This window comes from Talpa occidentalis, unplaced genomic scaffold (assembly GCF_014898055.3).
Source record: "Talpa occidentalis isolate TD23 unplaced genomic scaffold, MPIMG_talOcc4v2.1 talOcc4.7, whole genome shotgun sequence".
In the NCBI taxonomy this organism is placed as follows: Eukaryota; Metazoa; Chordata; class Mammalia; order Eulipotyphla; family Talpidae; genus Talpa; species Talpa occidentalis.
Window position 1 is genome coordinate 25,274,838 of NW_023605083.1, and position 22,388 is coordinate 25,297,225.

Sequence of the window (22,388 nt, forward strand, 5' to 3'; positions counted from 1 at the left end):
AGATAAACACCTAAGCTCCTTACCATCTGGTGGGACAATGCTGAGGTATCTACATAGTCCCTGGAGGTCCTTTGTGACACTGAACTCCAGTGGCCCTTTGCAGTCTTAAAATGCATCACCTTTCTTCCCTTGTTTAATTTTCCCACTCCCGTGCCAGTGCTTCTTGGGATCATCTTCCAAAGAAACTGCTTATACTCAAATCCTTGTCTCAAGTCCACTTTTGGAAAAACCCAGCTTACGACTGCAATGAAAGTCTACAAGAGATGATCTTAGTGAAGTTTTAAGGACTAGTTGTTAAGCATTGTCAGGAAGACAAAGAAATCAACCATCCATAATGTTGGCCCTCCATGTCAACAGAGAAGAAATTAAAATTCTCAACAGTGATAGATGTATGTTTTAATGACAAATATTGCCATTTTTTTCTAAATAGTGCATTTAAACGTGCAAACATAGGGTCTCAAGGCTGGCCTTCCTCATTTGAGCAGTTCCATAACTTTTATTTCTACATATCTCTTGGTCCTGCTGACCACAGAATGATTTTAGAAGAGTTCCCTGGTTTCTTTGGGCAATACAATTTATATAATTAACCATGTGCTACTTTTAAAATTAAGAGTCTATGTTCTTGGGCCTCCCCGGTGGTGCAGTGGTTGAGCGCTGGGTTGCAAAGCTGCCTGCAGCCTCTGCAGCACCAGTTTGATCCCCAGCTCCTGGGCGAGGGTCCCACATGGCGCGCAGACTTCTGCCGCACTCACTGATTCCCTCAGCAGTGTATTTCATCGATCTGCCTGTTCTGTTCCCTGTTCTGGCTTTGGTGAATTCTCTCACCCTCCCGTGCTTCTGACTGTACCCAGTGCTTGTATAAAAAATAAATCTTTAAAAAAAAAAAAAAGAGTATGTTCTTGTTTTCTCAAGTAGGCCTCATAAGAACTGAACCTATGGAGTAAGAATTCTTAGGTCTCTCCAGAGTCTGTCTGATCTTTTGTCCCTGAACTTCTGAGGAGCTAGGCTCCTCCCTTTTACTTTAGATTCTCTGTTTTCTCACATTTTGGGTGTATCATTGGCCCAACTCCAACACTGCCCATAAGTGGTTTCTCTGTCTTTACTGAAAATCCCAAGGGAAAGAAAATGCAGGTGGCTCAGATGAGCCCTATGGATTGTTCCAGTTGGCTATGACCAGAGAGTTGACCACTTAATTTCACCCTTTAGTAGGTTTTTTGGTGCAAGGGAAATTCCAAATAAAAAGGATGAGCTGGCAATGCACCCCAACATATGGCAATATTAACATCGAATGTCTGTTAATAAACAGAATGTCTTTTGTTAGGATTAAAATGATTCTCCTCAAGTGCTTGAGGCTACAGACTTTTTTTTTTCTGAAATAGCATAAATTTCCCTTCAATTTCTTCACTGATAAATATTTTTGTGCTAAACTAGACTAAAAATAATAGTGATATTTAATTTTTCTGCATATATCATGTTGGCTATAGTAATTTTCAGGGGCTTCTCATTTTTTATGGATACAGTCACATTTCTTCCTTGTTTTCATCCCCTAGATGAGTTAAACCATGCTTTACACAATCTCTGTTCATAATAGGAATTAAATAATTTTTGTTGACTGAATAAATTATAATATGTAAGATAATATGTGAGTCACTGAACTGTGATTTGTCTTTGAGGTTCGTCTATGGGAAGAAGCATATAGGGGAAGGAGAGATGTGGCCAGCTAAAGACCAGTTCATTAATTTTATTAAAGATTTGTAGTAGCTCTGAAATATTGTTTCCTCAGATTAAATTTTAATTTGTCTCTTAATGTTGGTAATATTTGATTCTAGGTGTTTTTGTCTGTAGCCTGATAAATAAAAATGTCTTAGATTTACAGTCTATACACTTTGTAAAGAATAACATGTACATGTTGGGAAGTAACTCAAGGAGGGATTAAAAACAGGGCAGGATGCTAGCACCACACTCTCTGCTTGAATCCTGCCTCTGCCACTTACTGACCTTGGACAAGTTGTCTAACTATCCTTGCCTGCTGTCCTCATGCATAAAATAGGACTCAAAAACTCTGCCTTTTAGACTCATTCTGAGGATTATCTCCAGGTCAACATTTAGACCTGTGCAGAGTACATAGTAAGCTACATTGAAGTAGCAAGTATTAGCATCATTTAGTAAAAGTGGGTGGAAAGTCTAAGAAATGATACCACAACCAATCATAAGTTGTCTTTCCATGAGCTTGCATTGTTGTCAAGAAAGATTTTTCTTGAAACCTGTAGTGAAAATGGAAAACATTCATCAGTTACATTTGCCTTTACATAGATTTGGATAGGTCGATTGGGCATGCTGGTGGAAAAAGAAGAAAGCCATTGAGTGTCCCCTGCCTGCCAGGCATTTTATGAGCACGACCACACTTACACACACAGCTTATCGGGAGTCCTTCCAGATCTGTGTAGCTCTAAATCTATATATGCTGCTTACCCTCTCAAGTGAAATACAGTCTCAGCCCATCTTTTTTCAGTGAACTAGGTAAGAAGGCAGGAGAGCAGGTTTGAATCCATCTTCAGTCACTCAGTATTTCTATGACCTCAAGTGATCTCTTTGATCCACTGTCTCCTCCCATTTTCTACCTTAGTTTTCTTTCCTTGTTGGCAGCTCACCAGAGATCAGTTCCTGATGACTCTAGCTCCTTACTGCCCTGGTGCTGTTTTTCCAAGGCCCTGTCTGCTATAAGTCTGGGAGAGAGTCCATCTTTATCCATAATTGTCACAGAATATTCCATGATAGGTAACCGGGTCAAATGAAATATCACTGGTGAATGAAGTTACATGGGAACTTTCCACTTGATTTTATCACCTACAGGCTCCTGGGCTATTTAATTTCATTTGCTAGGGCATGGTTTCAAAGCAAATATCCTCACTAGTGACAAATAGGTGTTAAGGCAACAAGGAAGTATGCAAATTCTGGTCGTGCTCATTAGCAAAGGATTTTCTTACCATGCCTTGTCATTTCTAAGGATTTAGTAGAACAGACAAACTATATTGGAAAGTCCTTCCTTCCTCTTCTCTGCTTACCTGGTCAGGACTAATGAAACACCATTGACTTAATGACGTACCGCCTGTTTCCACTGCATCTGGGAACCTAATCCTGAAATCTTCCTTCTTTAATTATCTGACTCCAAAGAACTTTTTGCTAGTCTTTTCAAGACCTTCTGAAGTTATTATTTCACTTTTGAATATAAGTTACTCTTCCCCTCCAGGGGCATAATCTCTGATCATTTTCTTCAGAATAAAGTTGACAATTCATTTGTCTCCTAAGCAATAAGACATGACTGCCTCTGTGCATAATGAAGGATTGCAAAGCCTGAGTTTATTGTGAAGCACATAGCAAAACTAATTGCATTTAACCACAAAAGTCTAATCAGCATAAAAAATGAGAATATAGACATTCATAGAATGCTAGTGCCAGAAAGGACTTTAAAGATAATTTATTTTATTTTGTTTATTTTTTTTAAGATTTATTTATTTATACAGAACTGGGGTACAGGTCAGAGGTGCTGGAGGGTGAGAGAACTCACCAGAGACAGAGGAGGGGGCAGAACAGGCAGATGGACCAAAGACACTGCTGAGGGGAGCAGCTGCTCCATGTGGGTTTCTCCCTGGCTAGCCAGGAAACGAACCTGTGCTGCAGAGGCTGCGGACAGTTTCACAGCATGGTGCTCAACCCGCTGTGCCATTGGGGAGGCCCAGAGATAATTTATTATCAGCTCAGCTTACAGACAGCGGGCTGAGCACCGCTCTGTGAAGTTGTCCGCAGCCTCTGCAGCACAGGTTCGATTCCTGGCCAGCCAGGGAGCAACCCACATGGTGCAGCAGACCTCCCATGCCTCGACTGCTGCTCCCCTCAGCAGTGTATTTCAGTAGATCTGCCTGTTCTGCTCCTCACTCTGTCTCTGGTGAATCCTCTCACCCCCTGAACCTCTAGCCTGCACCCCAGCTCTTGTATGCCTAAATAAATCTTTAAAAAAAAAGATATGGAGGGCTTCCCCGGTGGCGCAGCAGTTGAGCGCTGGGCTGTGAAGCTGCCCGCAGCCTCTGCAGCACCAGTTGGATCCCCGGCCGCCGGGCGAGGGTCCCACTTGGCGCGCAGACCTCTCCTGCCGCCCGCTGCTCCCCTCAGCAGTGTACTTCGGCCCTTCTGCCTGCTCTGCTCCCTGCTCTAGCTCTGGTGAATTCTCTCACCCTCCCAAGCCTCTGACTACCCAGTGCTTGTATGAATGAATGAATGAATGAATGAACAAATAAATAAATAAATAAATAAATAAATAAAAGCAGTTTAATTAAAAAAAAGATATTGAAAAAATACTCTTGACAGTACTAGAAACTCCAATTTGTTGAACGTGAGATCTTTTAAATCTTATTGAATTCTCATCTGACATTCTTTACCTGTCATATGCACTTGCCTATTCCTATGTTATATTGCCATTTACTTTTGTCCCTATGGTCTTTACTAGATGATGAGCTCCTTGAGAACAGAATTCTTGACTTCCATGTCTTTGATTCCTTAAGTGCCCAGTGTACTGCTGATGTGGCTATAGAGTATCCTTCCATCTCTTCCTCTTTTAAACTTAGTGCCAGCTTCCAAGAATCTCTAAAATAGTATTGACTCTCTTGATCTAAGGGAAGATAAATCTGTTTGATTTATTGTTTTAAATTAGTAAAATGATAGTACAGTGCAGATGATATGCAGAAATCTATAACTTTATAATGGCATTCTCCGTAAGTTCATGATTTCTAGTTTTAAGGTGGGAAAAAACAGGCTGGTAGAATATTTTAAATAATTAAAAAGTTTAAATTTATTTTTATACTGTAGTTTTATGAGAAGTTTAATTAAAATATGCAATTTGCTTGCTTTGTTGTTGCCTCTAGAATTAGGAATAAAACTAAGAAGAAAGTCAGAAGTTGAACGTTATTTCTTTAAAGACCTCCTCTAGCTGTTTTATGACATTATTCATGCATTTGGCTATCAAATATTTATTAACACCAGCCATAGGCCAGTCTAATCCTGACTAGGCACTATGGATATAGGAATGAATTGGAAAGATCTGGTTTCCTTCCCTCAGGAAACGCAAAAATGATGGGCAAGACAGATAAGCTAGTGGGAAATTATAGGACTGAATGACAACTGTTAACTGGAATAAAAGTCTCAATGATAGTTAAAGAGTTTATTGGATATTCAAAGGGAGAAGAGACTGGTGAGGAAGCGAGTCACAGCAAGCTGTTTTTTCTAAGATCCCCATATAAAGTGTTGAGATAGGTGGGTTTTCTCAGAAAAAGAAGGGGTCACACCTGAGACAAGCATTTTACAGAAACAAAGAATTAGGTTTCTGGGGCATATGGTAATTTCCAGACATAGCAGCATACATACCTTAAACTTATTATCTCAGGTAAGAAAGGCAAGAACTTCTGAGTAAAAAATATTTCATTACAAAGTAATACCTTTGGGTCACTCCAGGGAGGAGGAAGATTCCAGTGCTTCCAGGCAGGGATTTCTGTTGTCAATGGGCAGGGCTGATTGTCTGGCCACTTCACAGCAGTACTCCTTGAGCTACTGACTCTGCCTTTGCAAGTTTTTTTATTTTGCCCACATAGCTTTGATGAGAGAAGCACAGACTTTTACAAAACATATAGAAGAGGCACTTATACTCCATCTTGGGGAGAGCAGAACAGGCTTTCTGGAGAAGGTAGCTTCTCAGCTACAGCCTAAAAGGTAAATGAAGTTTTAGCCCAGTTGGAGTGTGGTGTTGGTAGGAATGTTCCAGAGAGGTCTGCACATATGAGTCCCAGAAGCAAGAGGTTGCTGGGTATTAAATACTGAGAGGAGTCCTGGAGCGGTCTAGGGTTAGGTGTACCAACTCAATTACAACAGGGGTCTTGGTTTTATTAGAGTGAAACTGGTCTTCCTGACCTTTCAAGAGAGGGCATTTGTGATTCGGTTTCTCTTGCTTATTGCCAGGCAGAAATATAGCCATCAAATTATATATTTTCAACAGAAGCTTAGAGTCTAAAATTTTATGAGAAATCTACCTGTTTTTTCAATGTTGATATTAAAAAAAAAAACCCACATTATGTGGTCCAAATAAAGTGGTCAACAAGTTGGATTCCAGTTTATCATTTCTAACCCAGAACCACAGTTCTCAAATTGTGGTTCAGAAACCAGGGTCAGTAGCATCTGTGAGCTTGTGTGAAGTACCAGTTCTCAGCCCCATCCCAGACTGTATGAGTCAATGATTCTGATGGCGGCAGTACTAGCATCTGTGATTTAGCAAACCCTCCAGGTGATTATGACGTAGCTGAAGTTTGAGAACTGTAGCTCTCTAATATAGTTGTCACTGAGTACTTGAAATATGTCAAGTCCACACACTGAGATGTGTTCCATGTGAGAAGTACGTGATTTTTGATACTGTATAAAATGGTAGAATTTCTCAATACTAATTTTTATACTATTACATGCTGAAATAACATTTAGGAAAATATTTAAATAAAATATCATTAAAATTAACTTCATCTGTTTCTTGTAAAATTTTTAACAGTTATATTTTAAAGTTTGAGTTATACATGTATTATATTCCATTGCTCAGTGCTAGTCTGGAGTATAGTTTGTACAGTTAGGGGTGTAAGTTAGTGAGGCAAAAACAATTCAACAGAGACAAGCCTTATAGGACTTTGTAAGCCATACTAAGGCTTTCCACCTAGGAAAACTTGAAATGCTCTGAACTGATAAGAAGTATGATCAGATTGGTGGGTTTTTTAAGATTTATTTTTATTTTAAAAAATTTTTGTGCAGGGTCCTCCCCGGTGGCGCAGCGGTTGAGCGCTGGGTTGCGAAGCTGCCCGCAGCCTCTGCAGCGCCGGTTCGATCCCCAGCTGCTCCCCGGCCACCAGAGGAGGGTCCCATGTGGCGTGCAGACCTCTCCTGCCACCCGCTGCTCCCCTCAGCAGTGTACTTCCGTCCTTCTGCCTGCTCTGCTCCCCACTCTGGCTCTGGTGAATTCTCTCACCCTCCCGCACTTCTGACTGTACCCAGTGCTTGTATAAATAAAATAAATAAATAAATAAATAAATAAATAAATACATAAATAAATACATAAATAAATACATAAATAAAAAAAAATCTTTAAAAAAAAATTTGTGCAGAAAATCTGGGGTGTAGGCCATACATACAGGGTGGGGGTAGAGGTGAGAGGATTCACCAAAGACAGAGTAGAGAACAGAGCAGGCAGAATGACTGAAATACACTGCTAAGGGGAGCAGCAGGGAAGACAGGAGAGGTCTGCTGTGCCATGTGGGTTAGCTCCCTGGCCAGGATCTAACTCAGACCCTAGTGGTGATAGTGCTGAGGTTTAACCCCTAGGCCACCAGGGCGGCCCAGATTGGTGTTTTAAATAAACACTGCATGGAGTGTGGCTTGTGCAGTGGAGAGGAGCCTGACTCTATACACAGACCTGATGGAATAATCCATGAGGGAGATGAGATGCTAGATTGGCATGACATTATGTATGTTCTGTTTAATATAATATTCAGTGTGTATTAATTTAGCTGGATGGTGGAGGTGGGCTCACCCAAAGAGGAATAATAGAATCTGCGTCCTCCAATACCACAAAGAGACACTAGTGGGCAGGCTGGAGTTCCAGGTGGAGTACTAATTAAGAGTCAGAACTCTAACTGCAACCATTGGACTCCAATTCCTCTTACTGGGGGAGAGGCCTTGGGCAGGTTACCTTTAAGCTTCTGTTTTCCTGTGTACAAAATAGGAATAATAATAGTGCCAACTTCAAATGGTTGCAAAGATTTAAATAAGATATATGTTTCCTTCCTTCCTTACTCTCTTCCTCCTTCCCATTCTCTCTTCCCCTCCCTAGCAAAAGAGGTTGGAACAGAGCACATGAGGAACGATATTGCAATAACTAACACTGCTCCAGGAGAATTGGAGTGGGAAAGGAATGAATTTAAGAAATTAGCCAGCCTCCACTCTGGCTGATGCCAGGATGTCAGTACTTTAGTCCTGTCTTGAATTTCTGGTCTTCCCAAGACTGATTCAGGAGCACAGGATGGCTAGACTTTCATAACTTTGATTTCAGTTTACTTATTTTGTTCGTTTCTTTTACCCTGCTCTGCATTCTTTAGCATTTATAGTTTTTACTTCTCTGCAGGAACCCACTACATGTTTCTCTTCCTCCTCTTGCCTCTCTCTTCTCCTCCTTCATCATCATCATCAAATATTTCCTCTTGAAAGTCTCTTTGCTGTGCCATATGTCAGCCTGAAGGAGGACGTGAGTAATGACTATTTTCAATGCCCTTTCAGGACCGTGAGATGGGCATTAATCTTCCATGATCACTGAGTAGGTCTGGGCAAATAAAAGATGCTCTGAGGCAGACATTGCTAGTGGGTTGATTGAAATCTACACATTCCAATGGAAAATGATGACAGAACTTCTCATGGTCTACCCAGATTGAAATTCCAAGTGCGGTTGTCTCAAGTCCCCCTCACCCAGCTGTGGTCTCAAATTGATTTCACGTTTTCCACAAAACCTTCAAGGCCCTTCATAGAGACACTCTATCCTGCTTCTCTATCCCCGTGGCTTACTTTCCCTCTGTTTAAAAGTGTTGTCCACTTTTTCTGTTAGAGCTCTTTGCTTATGAATTAGTTACTGTACAATTACAAGCTGATAATTACAACATCTCTGCCATGTCTAAGTCTAGTTTTGATGTTTTTGTCTCTTCAAAGTGTGATTAATCTAAGTCTTTTAGTGTACCTTATAATTTTTGTTGCAAATGGGACATAATGTGTTAGGTAAACAAAAATGCGTTGGTAAATAGGTCTTCATGTGAAGTTTTGTATGTATCTGGCCAGGGCTTAGGTTTTGTTCATTGTTTGCTGTAACTAGGTGTCAGAGGTTAAACTTTCCTCTTGAAGTCTGTATTTTTCTTGTTTGCTTTGTTGTCTTTCCCCTGAGACTTAACAAATATTACCTGAGATGTACAGTTCTTTCAGGTGTATTGTTTCCATTGTCCCACAGGAACCTGCTGATGTGTGGGTGGGTCTTTTAATGAGCCTACACCCCAGGGCTGTGCCCTTGGCAAGTGCTCTCAGTTTTCCTTATTTCTCCCTCTTAGGGGAGACAGGAAGGTTAGAGGGTACTGGAATTAGGTATTTCCCACATTCCAGGTCAGTTGGACTCTGATAAAAGAAAATGCTCTGGGCATATTTTAAATTTTTACTTCCCCCCTCTTTGTTTGAAGCATGAGGGTATTTTTCTCATATTTTCACTGTGAGAACCTGATAGGGCTCCTAGAGATAAAACTAATGAAAGTATGGGGTGGCCTAGAACTGAATCCCTTGAAGTTTTAATCTCAAACTTGTTGACACTGAGGCTCCAAAAATTCATTACAGGTGAGGTTTTCCTAACCTACTACTGGTTACCAAGAGTTTTCTGTTACTCTTGTAGGTTGTGTACATCTGTTTATCTTTCTCTTCAGTTTTGGGGCAATAGTTAGCCCTTGACTCAGTTCCATGAAGTTACTGATATTCAGTTTGTTCAGCATTTTTCTTGCGTGAATGGGAATGATGTCTCTCAAGCTCCTTCCAAGTCAGATAAAAAATTGGAAATCTTAAGCGCTTCTCTTTGGGTGATAATGAGTGATTTTTCTTTTCTTTGTATTTTCTTTCACATTTTCTACAATGCACCTATGTTCATTTTATGACGACAAAGTTTTATACATGATCTTATATCCAAGAAAAAAAAAATTAATGAGTTTGGGCCTCTATGGTGGCGCAAGGGGTTAAGACACAACCTACGAAGCTGTCTGCAGCCACTGTAGCACAAGTTCGAGCCCCAGCCAGGGAGATACCCACATGGCACACATGGCACAGGAGACCTCTCCTGACTTGCCCGCTGATCCCCTCAGCAGTGTATTTCATTACTTCTGCCTGTTCTGGTCCTCACTCTGTCTCTGGTGAATCCTCTCAACCCCGCCCCCCCCCCACACACTTCTGGCCTGTACCCCAGTTCTTGTATGCATAAATAAGTCTTTTAAAATTTTTAAAAATTTAATGAGTTTAATCTCTGTTGACTTAGAGGAAAGTAAGGCACATTGTAGAAAGTAGTATGGTACTTAAAAAATAAGAAAAACTAGATCATTTACCCCCTCACAGCTTACCACCTACATTAATATGACTTTAATATTCCTTTGTCTTCATCAACACAACTTTAGTATTCCAAGAGTCTTGCCTATGCAAATTGCTGTTCATTAACGAGCTTCCTGACTTAATCAACTCTTCAGTAGTTAGCATCCACTTATAATTATGCTCTAAGATTTAGTGATCCTTCTTCAAAATCCTCACCTTGTTATTTCCACCAATCCTAAACTATTACACCATGAAATTCTCCTAATCCAAACAAATCCCCACATAGAGGGCTTCTCTGGTGGTGCAAAGGGGTTAAGACGCAACCTGTGAAGCTATCTGTAGCCACTGCAACACAAGTTCGATTCCCAGCCAGGGAGCTACCCACATGGTGTAGACCTCTCCTGACTCACCCGCTGCTCTCCTCAGCAGTGTGTTTCAGTCAGTCTGCCTATTCTGTTCCCCACTCTGTCTCTGGTAAATCCTTTCACCTCCCACATCTCTGGCCTGTACCCCAGATTTTTTTTTTAAGATTTATTTATTTGTTTATACAAGCACTGGGTACAGTCAGAAGCACAGGAGGATGAGAGAATTCACCAAATCCAGAGCGGGGAGCAGAGCAGTGGGCAGCAGGAGAGGTCTGCGCGCCATGCAGGACCCTCCTCCGGTGGCCGGGGAGCAGCCGGGGATCGAACCGGCGCTCAACCACTGCGCCACCTGGGAGGCCCATGTACCCCAGTTCTTATATGCATATATAAATCTTGTTTTTTTTTAAATCCCCACATAGAAAGGCATGTCGTAAATCAAAATTTCAGAAAAATTCAACCTCAGCCTGCCTTCGCAAGGAAATTGTTACAGGGCAACCCTGATATGAAATGGGTTGCCTGATTTTGGGTCTTCGCCCATGCTTAAAAGGGTCTTAAAATAATACTTAACTGCAGGCACACACAAAAAGGTTAATAAAGGATTTATTTACAAAAAAAAGGGGAAATGAAGAAATGAATAACTCAGGGCTAAAGAGAGGGAGATAAATTCATGAATGCATCCTACCAGTTCTGCTGAGCTGGAATCCCCAAAAGCATGCTGAGAGTTGGCAAAAAACCAAGAAACCCCCACGACCCACATGTCTGGTTTTATACCAAACCTGGCTGCTTAACTTCACCCTCAGGTTCCAGCAGTCCTTCCTTCAGTGATGATGACATTATGGGATTTGTCATTCTCGGTGTCTTGGATATCTTTGGTCTGGAGTGGGGGTGGGGTCTAGAAAAGCTATTTTTGGAGTTTGTTCAGGACATCCTCTCCCCCTAACAAAATTACTAAAACTCGATTAAGCTCATGGTCTCCCTTACCATTGTCATACATTCATCTTTGACTACTTAACTGGTTGCATGTTACTATGACGGGGGAGCTGATACTCACTAGTGTGTATGATTCTGTATGCAAGCAAGAAGAAAAGGCAGAAGTGACTTTGTCAGGTTATTAAAGGTAATTGTCTGGTGGGGGGTAAATTCTAACTTAATTTTCTTTGTATGTATTACTGGTTATGGTGGGTACATGTCCATTTTATAGTCCAGGAGGAGGAATTCAATTAAAGTTTTTACAGGAGAATTTAAAAATACATATATTTGCTTGAGAGACTTGGAGTCGATTCTCATTGAGTTTTATTATCCCACAGGGAGCCTTGTTTCATAACATCTCTTGGGTTCACAAGGAGGTCTCTTTCTTGTACATGACAAAACCCAATGTTTATAAACAGGAAACTGTCTTCCCTGTATTCTTGACTTAGACGCCTTGTTTTATTCAACTCGAAAAATTCCTTTGGAAAATTCTTACTGAAAATTATGCAGAATAGATACCTTCTTTCATAAAGTTTGCAGTCATTTGGAATGTGTCTGTCACTTCCACCCTCCATTAAGTTTAATGTCCTAATCCACATCAACAGTGAAGACAACTCACCTAGTCTGAACTGTAGCAATTCTAACATATCAGTCTTTCTTTCTAACCATTATCAAGACAGTATGTATGAATAAGTATGGATGTTACTGGCTTAATGGAGCTCTTGTTGAAAACTTTATCTTTAAAAATTATTTTTTTTTTAATTTATACATACAAGAGCTGGGGTGTAGGCCAGAGTTGTGGGGTGGTGAGAGCATTCACCAGACAGAGTGGGGAGCAAAATAGGCAGATCTCCTGAAATACACTGCTGAGGGGAGCAGCAGGGAGACAGGAGAGGTCTGCTACACCCTGTGGGTCAGCTCCTGGCCAGGGATTGAACTCATGCTACAGTGGTTGCTGATAGTTTAACCCCTTGCACCACCAGGGAGGCCCCTTCAATATTTTATTGAAAACTTTAGATTTGTGTTTTCCTCCAAAATATCTGTGCAATAAGGCTGAATTTTAATATAAAATGCTCCATAGGAAGTACATTTATTCATAAGGGGAGAATATCTGTACTTTAAGCTAGGAAAACCAAAAGTATTTTTCCCAGGTATTACACCTCATCAATCTAAATGAGGTTCAAGCCAAGTACAGGTGAAGATTGCTTCCTGGTAACATATAACAGAAAAGTTGAGTTAGAGAGAAAGAAAAATATTCAACCTTTCGGTTATTCCCAACTACGCAGATTTTATCAGAATGGCACCTCTGTGGTGGTTGCAGATGTTTGTACCAGTGATTTTTATCAAGATTGGGATCAACATGGCTTCATATTGTTCATCAGGAATGAAATATAAATTAAGACTCTGATAGACAGTGGTTTTCCAGCTTGAGCATGCATCAGAATCACTGCAGGATAGTAGTAGTGTCCAAGTTAGCTTGCAGTTAGAAGCTTTTAGGGGTCCTGCTGCACTGGGGCATAAAAGGTCTTGGTCCCTGGGAGTGCTTTGTACAGAAAAGGAAGAGTCAGGACAGCAAAGAACCCTGTTAAGAAAACTGGATCTCAGTTTTCTCATTTTGAGATCTCAAACTCCACTCCCAGTCACTGAACCAGAAAAAACTGAAGCAATATTTGTTTCTAAGCCCACTTGTGTCAGCACGTGCAGGGAAAATGGGTGCCTGGGGCTGATCAATTAAATCAGGTCCTGGTGTCACTCACGGGGAAGCTAGGAAACCTGTACGGAATGTAGACTTTGGAACCAAACACTCTCACTTCCAAATTTAGCTTTGGTGGAGTGGTCACAGCTGTCCAATGTCATTCACATTATCCTTATTTGTGAGAGGAACAAAAACTATGCTTTCTTCACCCGGTTCTTGCAATTAAGAAACATAATTCCATTAAGGGATCCAGTCAATATATTATCTGATACTCTTAGCTTCCTTATCCAGTTCCTTGTAAACTATTGACAGTGAAAAGAATTAAACCAACTAATGAACTGACGCTAACCACACTTTGACTAGCCGCCTTTGAATTTTTTTCCTTTGGTTTCCTTTTGAATAATTGACATAGGATGTTATATTGGCAAAAATCATGATTCAATATTTGTATACATTGTGAAATGATCATTACAAGTCTAGTTACTATCTATCACACTACGAAGTTTGTCTTCAGGATATACTCACTTGACCCCACCCCTTAACCCATTCTGCCCACCCCCTTGAACCCTTTTCACGACTACCTTTCTATTTTATTTGTTTGGTTTGGTTTTAGATTCTGCCTGTAAGTGCAATCATACAGTATTTGTTTGCCTTATTTCACTTAGTAGTATTCCTGCTATATCCATCCATGTTGCCCAAATAGCAATATATTTTTTTTATGACTGGGTAGTATGCCAAAATGTGTGTGTGTACACACTCTATATCACCTTTACCCATTCCATCATTGGACACTTAAGTTTCCATAATTTTTTGTGAATGATGCTGTAAAGAACATAGTATTGTTTTCAAATACCTACAAGTGGAACTACTGGATCATACGGTAGGGTCTATTTTTAATTTTTTGAGGCACCTCCATACTGCTATACATAGTAGTTGCACCAGTTTACATTGCCACCAACAGGGCACAAGGACCTGTTTTTTTTTTTTTCTCATCACTCCTTATTTCTTGTCTTTTTGATGATAGCCTTTGTAACAATTGTGGTTTTGATTTCCATTTCTGATTAGTGATGTTGAGCAACTTTTCATGTCTGTTGGCCATTTGTGTGTTGTCTTTGGAATGTTTACATAGTTATTTTTCTGCATTATAACCTTATTAGATAAGAACAAGTATTTTTTTCTGTTTCAGTAGGTTTTGTTTTCTGTGCAAAGCTTTTTAGTTTAATGTAGTGACATTTATTTTTGCTTTTGTTGTTTTCGCTTTGGAAGACATTTTCAAGGATTCAGTGCCCAGGCCAATGTCAAATAGCTTACCACCTATATTACTTTGTAGATGTTATGGTTTTAGGTCTTACATTCAAAAATCCATTTTAATTTTTGTTTGTAGTGTATCTGTAAGGTAGTATCCAGTATTCCCAAGCACCACTTATTGTAGACACCATCCTTTTCCCATTATATATTGTTTTCTTTGTCATAGATAATTGACCATATATGTATGTGTGTATTACTGAGTTCTCTGGGGACATGTAAGTATGGACTGTGTATGAGATACTAGGGAACTATTCCTGTTGTTATACCTGTAGGCTTGTGGTTACCAAAAGGTACATCTATTATGAGATTTGTCCTGAAGTATTTAGGAGCGAGCAGTCATGATGGCTTAGTTAACCATCTATTGTCCGGCTCCCACCCCCCCGCCGCCTTTTTTGAGTTCTAGTGGGAGGGTAAATGGTGTTCACTGGTCTTTCAATTGTGCAATTTTGAAATCTTTCAAAATGAAAATCGTTAATATGGATTTATTACATTAACACAGCTATATAACCATGTTGGCTTTTTGGCTCATAAACAGAATTTTAGCCACTAAAAAGGACTGACCAGGAGCTTAGGGTGTGTTGGCCCATGGTAGTATCTCTCCATGCCTCACACCTGGTTCATTCCAGGAGGCCGTCTTTGCCTTTTTTCCTGCTGAGTGTTCTGTAGCACAAGACACCAGGGCTCCACTCCCCTTGAACTCAAAAAGAAAAAAAAAAAAAAGAGGCAACTTTTGTTCAGCTAAATTGTCTCTTTATTAGGAAAGCACCAACACCACATTCTTGGAAATTACTGGAATTTTATTTGCCTCAGGCTTATGACTGGCAACCAAAGACATTGTGCAAAGAAAGCAAAGATTAAGTACACTTTAGGGAGGAGACGATACACATTGGTAACATAGGAGAGATCAGGTTGACGAAAGAAGCCATCCAGTACACTATATAGATTGCAATATTCAATAGCGTTTTCAACAAAAATTTTAAATCAAGAGCAAAAAAATTAAGCAATGTTTACAGTAGACATAAATCTTATACAATTTAAAAAGCATTTTTTTTCAGATCAGAGCATAAAATGGAAAAATGTATATGCAGGTGAAGTCTAACTACTGTACATTTATCACCTATCAAAGTTGCTTATATGTACCACAGTGTAAAAAACAAACAATACCGAACAAATAAAAACCTTGAAAATTGCCTGATGAAAAATAAAATAACCAGTGGCTTTTAATGGCTTCTCCTGGTTATCAGTGCTACAAAAGACAAAAATCTTCTCATCTGAACAGGTGATAAAACCAGGCACAATCAAACCATTACCAAATTAGACCCACCCTTAGAAATATACTATCCGCCCACGTATTTTCCATCAAAAGCTTTTTTGTTTTAATCTTTGAATCTTTGAGGCCCATTTGGTCACAATATGTTACAAATATTTGTGTGTGTGTGTGCGTTTTTTTTACACCATGATATCATATGTTGTCTGGCACTATCCTAAAGCTAATTTATAGATGATGATGATGATATAGAAACAACCCAGGGCCCATGTCACAAGTGAACTCACTGGGTAGGTGAGAGGGAAGGGAGGAATTCAGTTCTACCAAGGAAAAAAGGTCCATACTGATCACTCATCATCAGTTCCACTTGCTTCTGACTGTTCCTAAAAGTAAAAATAAAAAATTACATGCTGGAAAATGAAGGTATAATAAACCATCAAGAGGCAATGTAGAAATGAAAGCTTAGAAACAGTTGACCCTCCAAGTTTCTTCATTCTGTAGGAAGATTAAAAAAAGTAACGAAACATCAACAGTCTGTGTGGAAATCCCAAAGCAATAAACACCCTCTCTGCTAGCGTTTTTTTCTTTCATTTTGGTATGAAAAATTTGCGGCTAATAACTTCTATTTTTATCATTACATTTTAGAAAATTCATGGGAGATAGAAGTACCATGGCTTTGATGTCTACTCACTGGTAAGTCTTCTAGAGAACATAGTATTTTATATTTTTATAATTCTCTTTACTATTCTATTCTGGAAATAAGAAAATAGACACTTATGCTTTCCCAATGAAATACATTTTACTTCAAGCTACTTTAAAAACTTTTTTAAAGAATTGTAAGTATTTCCAGCTAAAGAGTCTTAGTAAGCCATTTTAATAATTTTAGATGCTGTATGTTCTATAATTGAAATTTGAATACATGAAATCTCTTCTTTTCCCCACCAGCATTTCTTTGCATACCACCTTGTTCTTTTTTCCCCTCAAAGCCCAGCAGTTTAAATGTTCTTGAAAATGCTCATGTCAAGGGTTAAGGCTGGGTAGACTAGAATAAGAATTCTGAATTTCTTTCATCAAGCCAAAATGGAAATGTGTTGTAGGAAAATCAAACTAGCATGCATAGTAAAATGTTAAATCATGTTTCCAGAGAAAGAAGCAGAGGGTGGGAAGTGTATGACATGAGGCGGGGGGGGTGCATCAAAAGCAAGGTCTTAGAAGTTCATCTATTTACTTACCTATAGCAAAACACAGCTATAACCCAAGCACTGAGTTCTGTAATACACTGGCAGTGACATTTCATGCTGCTAATAAAAACATTAAATATGGTGCCATATGGGAAGGTACTTACTACAGGGTTTGGCTCAATAAAGCTCCCTGATTTTTTAAAATATTAAAAATAACACCTCTAGGTTCTTAAGGTGGCATAGAAAAACCCAGATGAACTTTTAAGTAACACCTCCAACTAAAAGCCCTGCAATCCTAACACTTTCCTCATTCTTCCATGTAATCAGCAGCTCCTCTCATATACTGCTGTAGTCCAGGTGCTGTGATGGGCATAAAAGAACAAGTGCCCATGGAGAACACTTGATTGAGGAGCTTTTCATCTTTAAACCCTTTTAAAAGCAATAAACAAAGCCCTGGATTCTTTGTTATAAATCATGCAGCTCTGTTCACATCCCTCAGTAATGAAATCTCATCAAATCTTTCCACTTTATTACCCAGAAATGAGACTGCAGAGGCGCGAAGGGGCACAGGTAGAGGGGTGAGCGGAGAGGGGTGCCTGCGCTGCACTCACAACCAGCTCCACTTACGTTTTCATCCTGTTCTTCATCACTGTCGAAGTCACTCACGACAGGTTTGGCTTTTCCTCGATTTGGCCTTTTCTTGCCTTTTCCTTTGTCCCGGCCTTTCTCATCTTTTTTATTGAGCTTGATTTTTACTTTAACAGATTTTGCTGCAAGAACCAAATAAAAGAGAGAGAGCAATGAGGAATCACAGGGAAATCTCTTTCCAGGTAGGAGAAACATTTTCGACCTGCAGATAAAATACATGTCCAGGAATGCCCAGAACGTTCTTGATTTATGCCTGTCTGTTGTCCAGTCTAGTTAACAGCTCACCTGCACACATCTCTCAGTTTGAGGGTCCTTTTCCTGCCTCCTAATAGCTGCACAGGAATCTGCTTAAACAGGATAAGGAGGGCTGTTGGCATGTACTTAATTGAAATTTTAGGTTAAGAAGTATCAGTGTAAAGGGTTAAAAGGGCTAATTTTACTGTGTAGATAATTCCAATCACCTTGAACAAAAAATTCAAAATAGCTGAACAATATTCTTAATACAGAAAAATGCAAAATGATAAAATGAAAATTTTTCCTCAATTTTTCTTCAATCTTAACTCTATTTTTTTAAAAAATAGTGGAGATAACCTAATCACCAGAAAGAAAAAAAAGAGCAGCACATTCACACCTGTGTATAGGTGTTTATATATATATGATTCTGTCTATATTCTTAGATTCCATAATATTCTCTATGGAGAGAATAATTCAAACACACATACACTTTATCATCCCAGATTCATACATTTTAAACACATACGTGGGACATTCCTCTGTTCACCTCAGATACCTGCCTCATTCTTTTTAACACTTGTAAGTTCTCTGTCATAGGGACATTTGATTTGACCAGCTTTTTGCCAGTACAAAGCTGCTACAAACCTATTAGTTGATACATCCACCATACCTCTCCCAAATTCTTCCAACATGTATATGTGGAGAAGATCATCCTTATTAATTATCATCCTTCAAAAGGATGGTACCCATTTCTGCTCCACAGGGCTGTTGGGAGGGTAGAAACAAGGACACATGGAAGAGTTTCAATATGCTGTACCACAGACAGAAGCATATCCCAAGTTACAAAGAAAATCTGGCCCAGGGTACATCATTCTGGGATACGTGACCACAGAATATCATTTTTAGGATTTAAAATGAAGTTTGTAAGTCTCTAATTCAAACCAGTTTTGCTAGAACAGCATGTTTGGTAGGTCTTAAGGTACCTAGAAATAGGTGTTGTCATGGAGGAAATCATAGTTCTAAAAGGATCTTTGACTTTTTTGTGACATGGCGGGATCTACATGTCATTTACAAAAAATCCTCCATGCAAGTGTAGGCTAACAAAAAAGGGTTGAATTCTGAGTTGCTTTGATCTGAAGCATTGTGGTGTATGTCTTGCCCCCAGCCCCAATGGGGCAAAGGCTGCATGTCCCGTTATGTAAAATTGTATTCCTGGTCAAGGCTTCTGCCTATTGTATCCAACTGTCTATTTATCGAGCTGTTGGGAGTCTATTGTTTTGGTTGGAGTAATTTAGAAAAAGAAGAGATTGGGAATGAAAAGATCTACCTATTAATGGAAATGTATGAAATCATGGGAAGGTATGAAAATGCATCCTCACAAACATAACTAGAATGTAAACATACGCAAAGGTATGTTTTACAGTTATTGGGCGTTCTGTGTCAGTGATGGCCCTCCAAACCCCTCACTGGGAAGGCTGCCTTGGACAGTTAGGCTAATGGTGGTAGAAAGAAAAGTAACCCTCCAGAGAGCTCAAAGTGATGGTCATTAAGATGATCACTGCACTTGAGACAGGATGAACAGAGAGAGAAATATAAGAAAATACCAAAGAGAAGTCACAGTGCTAGAAAACACACTAGGGGGCTCAACAGATAAGAAGCAGAAGGAAGAAACAGAAATGAAAGAACTGAGGACAGCTCCAGGGATTGAGAGGACAGCATTCTCATATAGGGGTCCCAGCAGAGGAGAGAGACAGGTGCTGAAGGAAGGAAACAGACACCAGTATTTAGAAAGGTTGGAGAGTTCCAAATAAGAGGACCCCCTTCCCCACCGCCCTAGGTGATCAACACCAATAAGCTCTATAATTCAAATGTCAAAAACTGAAGACAAGGGGAAAAATCTTAAAGGTGACTAGAGAAAAAAATGTTATGTACAAAGGAAATCCCCATAAGACCGTCAGCATATATTTATGTGTAAGAATATTTAGGACACTATTATTTAGAGCGAGATCAATACACTTTGGCATATTCATTAATAAATATTAATAAGTTATTGCTCTAGGAAAACACTCATTGCTCTGGGAAAATGTTTGCAATAGAAAATCACTCTACAAAGCAGTGCCTTATACTTTGAGAATTTGGTTTCCAGATTTTTTTCTGTATTTCAAAAAGTGTTAAACGTGTATTAGGTAATGCTTAGAAACTTTTTTTTTAGAAAGGCAAATTTGTATAAATTGTACTAAGAATGTAATTAGGAACAAATATAATGAATTATAAAAGCATAGTTACAGTTTTATATAGCAGACCACATACTACTGGGATTTATTAATTTGAGAGGATGTATGAGGTGAAAACAAATAGGAAATTTTAGACTTTTGAGGAGTCTTAACCTTTGAAATATAGGGTTATTAATCAGGGCCAGGAGTCTGGTTAAGATACAAGAGCTATTCGCATTGGGTATATAGAATTTTAAGAGGGCACCCAAACTCAGAAAACAAGATAAAGGATATTCTAATGCAGTATTTTAAAAAACTTGTCATGGATTTTTTGCATTAAAAGAACATCAACCTTTTAAATAGAATCAGTATCTGATTAATGATGGATAAAATAGGCCATGGTTCCAACTCAGTTGACAATTATTTTCTAAAGCACTGAGTTTCAAAGTGACATCTTGGCCCAGGAGGGAACTTGTATCCCCTGTGAACTTCTTACAGATTCACACAATCACTACCTGGACCTACTGAAGCAAACTCAGGGGGTGGGGCCCAGTAATCAGGGCTCTATTGGTCCCTCCAGGTTAGAGAACCACTGTGCTAGAGAACAGGTAACACACTTTGGGGGTGGGAAACCACTGGTGACCACACCAAAGGAGAGAAATCCTACACTGAAAAAAATGTTTAAAAACAACAAAAAATAAAGAACAGATTAAGTGGGCTGACCTACAGGATATACTCAGCTCTGAAACAAGATGAGATCTTGTCATATGTGATAATAACATGGAAGGACCATGTAGTGTTATGCTAAGTGAAATAAGTCAGAAGGAGAAAGATAAATACATCATTTCACTTACTTGTGTGCAAAATAAAGCAAAAAAAAACAAAGCCTTAGATCTGACAAAAGAATGATAGTTACCAGAGGGGATAGGGTGGTGGATCAGGTAGAGGGATCGATTGATTGGTGATAGATGGAAATGGACATTTCGTGGAGAGATGGTGGGATATAGTTGAGGTGAGAAACCTGAACCCTACACAATTCTGTAAACTACTAAAACCTCAATTAAATGAAAACCAAAAACAGATAGGTGGTGTTGATAGCAGTGGCGGCAGAGAATGGGTACTGCACTAACTTTCAAAGGTGACTTTCAGTGAGTTTTGCAATAAGCCCAGGTCATACTTTTTAAATGTTTCCCCATGGCGGGGGGGGGGTTGTTTCCACCAAGGGGGAAACACCATGTGCTGGGGGGGACAAGCCCACCTCCCAGGTCTACCAGCAAGGACATGGCAGACCAGGAACTCCCGACTCTAGTGTCTGTTGTATTAGCATCTATGGAAATACCTATGCAGGTGGCAAAGGGCAAAGAAGTGGAGGCCCCACAGGCCTGAGCTTACCCTCTGACTCTGACTCCTCCTCCTCTTCTTCCTCCTCCTCTTCATTGCTTTCATCCTCACTCTCTTCCTCTTTGGCAATTTTCTGCCGAGCACTCTTAAACACTGACTGTAAGACGATGGAGTCTTCATAGATCTGATGGGACAAAGTGGCATCTGTTAAGAATGGCAAGCTGAAGGCCCATGAGCCATGATTGCAGCATGCTCGTCTCTTTGTCATGTAACACTTTGGCTTAATTTTACATGAATTTGAGTAGAAACATCAATGTTAGCTTTTGTGCCTACAGGGAAACCTAGTAGGAAAATGCCAAAGCCAAATATAGACACATATCCATATAGGAAGAAGTTAACTGGCAGTTGAAATAATTTCAAAATCTGCATGTATGTGTATGCACACCTGGGAAAGGATTTCCATAAGACAGTCTCATTTTTGATCAAATAGTACCCTACACCGACATTTTTTATTTGAACTGCTCTATCAAATACTTTCGTGATACTATGGTAAAGCAACCTTTTTCACAATGTAATTCCTATAACAAAACAGAAGCTATTTGTTAATGAGTTTATCAGTACTGGCTAATACTCAGCCAACCAATACTTTTGTTTTCAGTGTATGCACACACCTGAGTACAGTGCTGCATAGATACTGAGAGAGACGAAGTTCAGAAATAGTCCTTTTTGAGAAATAGTCCTCAAACAATTAACACAGTACCATAAGCTACAGCAATCCCACATCTGGGTATATAGCCAAAAGAATCAAAAGGAGGATCTGAAGAAGGTATTTGCACGCTTATGTTTAGAACGAGGTTACTGACAATAACCAAGAAGCGGGAACAATGCAAATGGCCATCAACTGATGGTAAGCAAAGTGGGTACATATGCACAATGGAGTATTAGTCAGCCTTAAAGAGGAAAGAAAACCAGTCACATAGTATAGCA

At 39.6% G+C, this 22,388-nt stretch overlaps 1 protein-coding gene and 1 long non-coding RNA gene across 8 annotated transcripts in view; one reads left to right on the forward strand and one right to left on the reverse strand.

Annotated features, from left to right (window-relative positions):
- The window catches only part of LOC129144844 (uncharacterized), a 70,706-nt gene extending 52,976 nt beyond the window's left edge, over positions 1-17,730 (forward strand). Inside the window, exons 2-3 of the long non-coding RNA XR_008549561.1 lie at positions 16,430-16,477; positions 17,504-17,730. This is a non-coding gene — a long non-coding RNA (uncharacterized LOC129144844). The remainder of the gene's footprint in view (positions 1-16,429; positions 16,478-17,503) is intronic.
- The window catches only part of SMARCA2 (SWI/SNF related, matrix associated, actin dependent regulator of chromatin, subfamily a, member 2), a 209,659-nt gene continuing 202,516 nt past the window's right edge, over positions 15,246-22,388 (reverse strand). For all 7 annotated transcript variants that reach the window (XM_054689093.1, XM_054689094.1, XM_037491951.2 and 4 more), the window contains 3 exons: positions 21,453-21,585; positions 17,593-17,735; positions 15,246-16,167 (listed from right to left, as the gene is read on the reverse strand). In XM_054689093.1, coding sequence (XP_054545068.1) covers positions 16,132-16,167; positions 17,593-17,735; positions 21,453-21,585 — 312 coding nt within the window. In that variant the 3' untranslated portion in view covers positions 15,246-16,131. The remainder of the gene's footprint in view (positions 16,168-17,592; positions 17,736-21,452; positions 21,586-22,388) is intronic.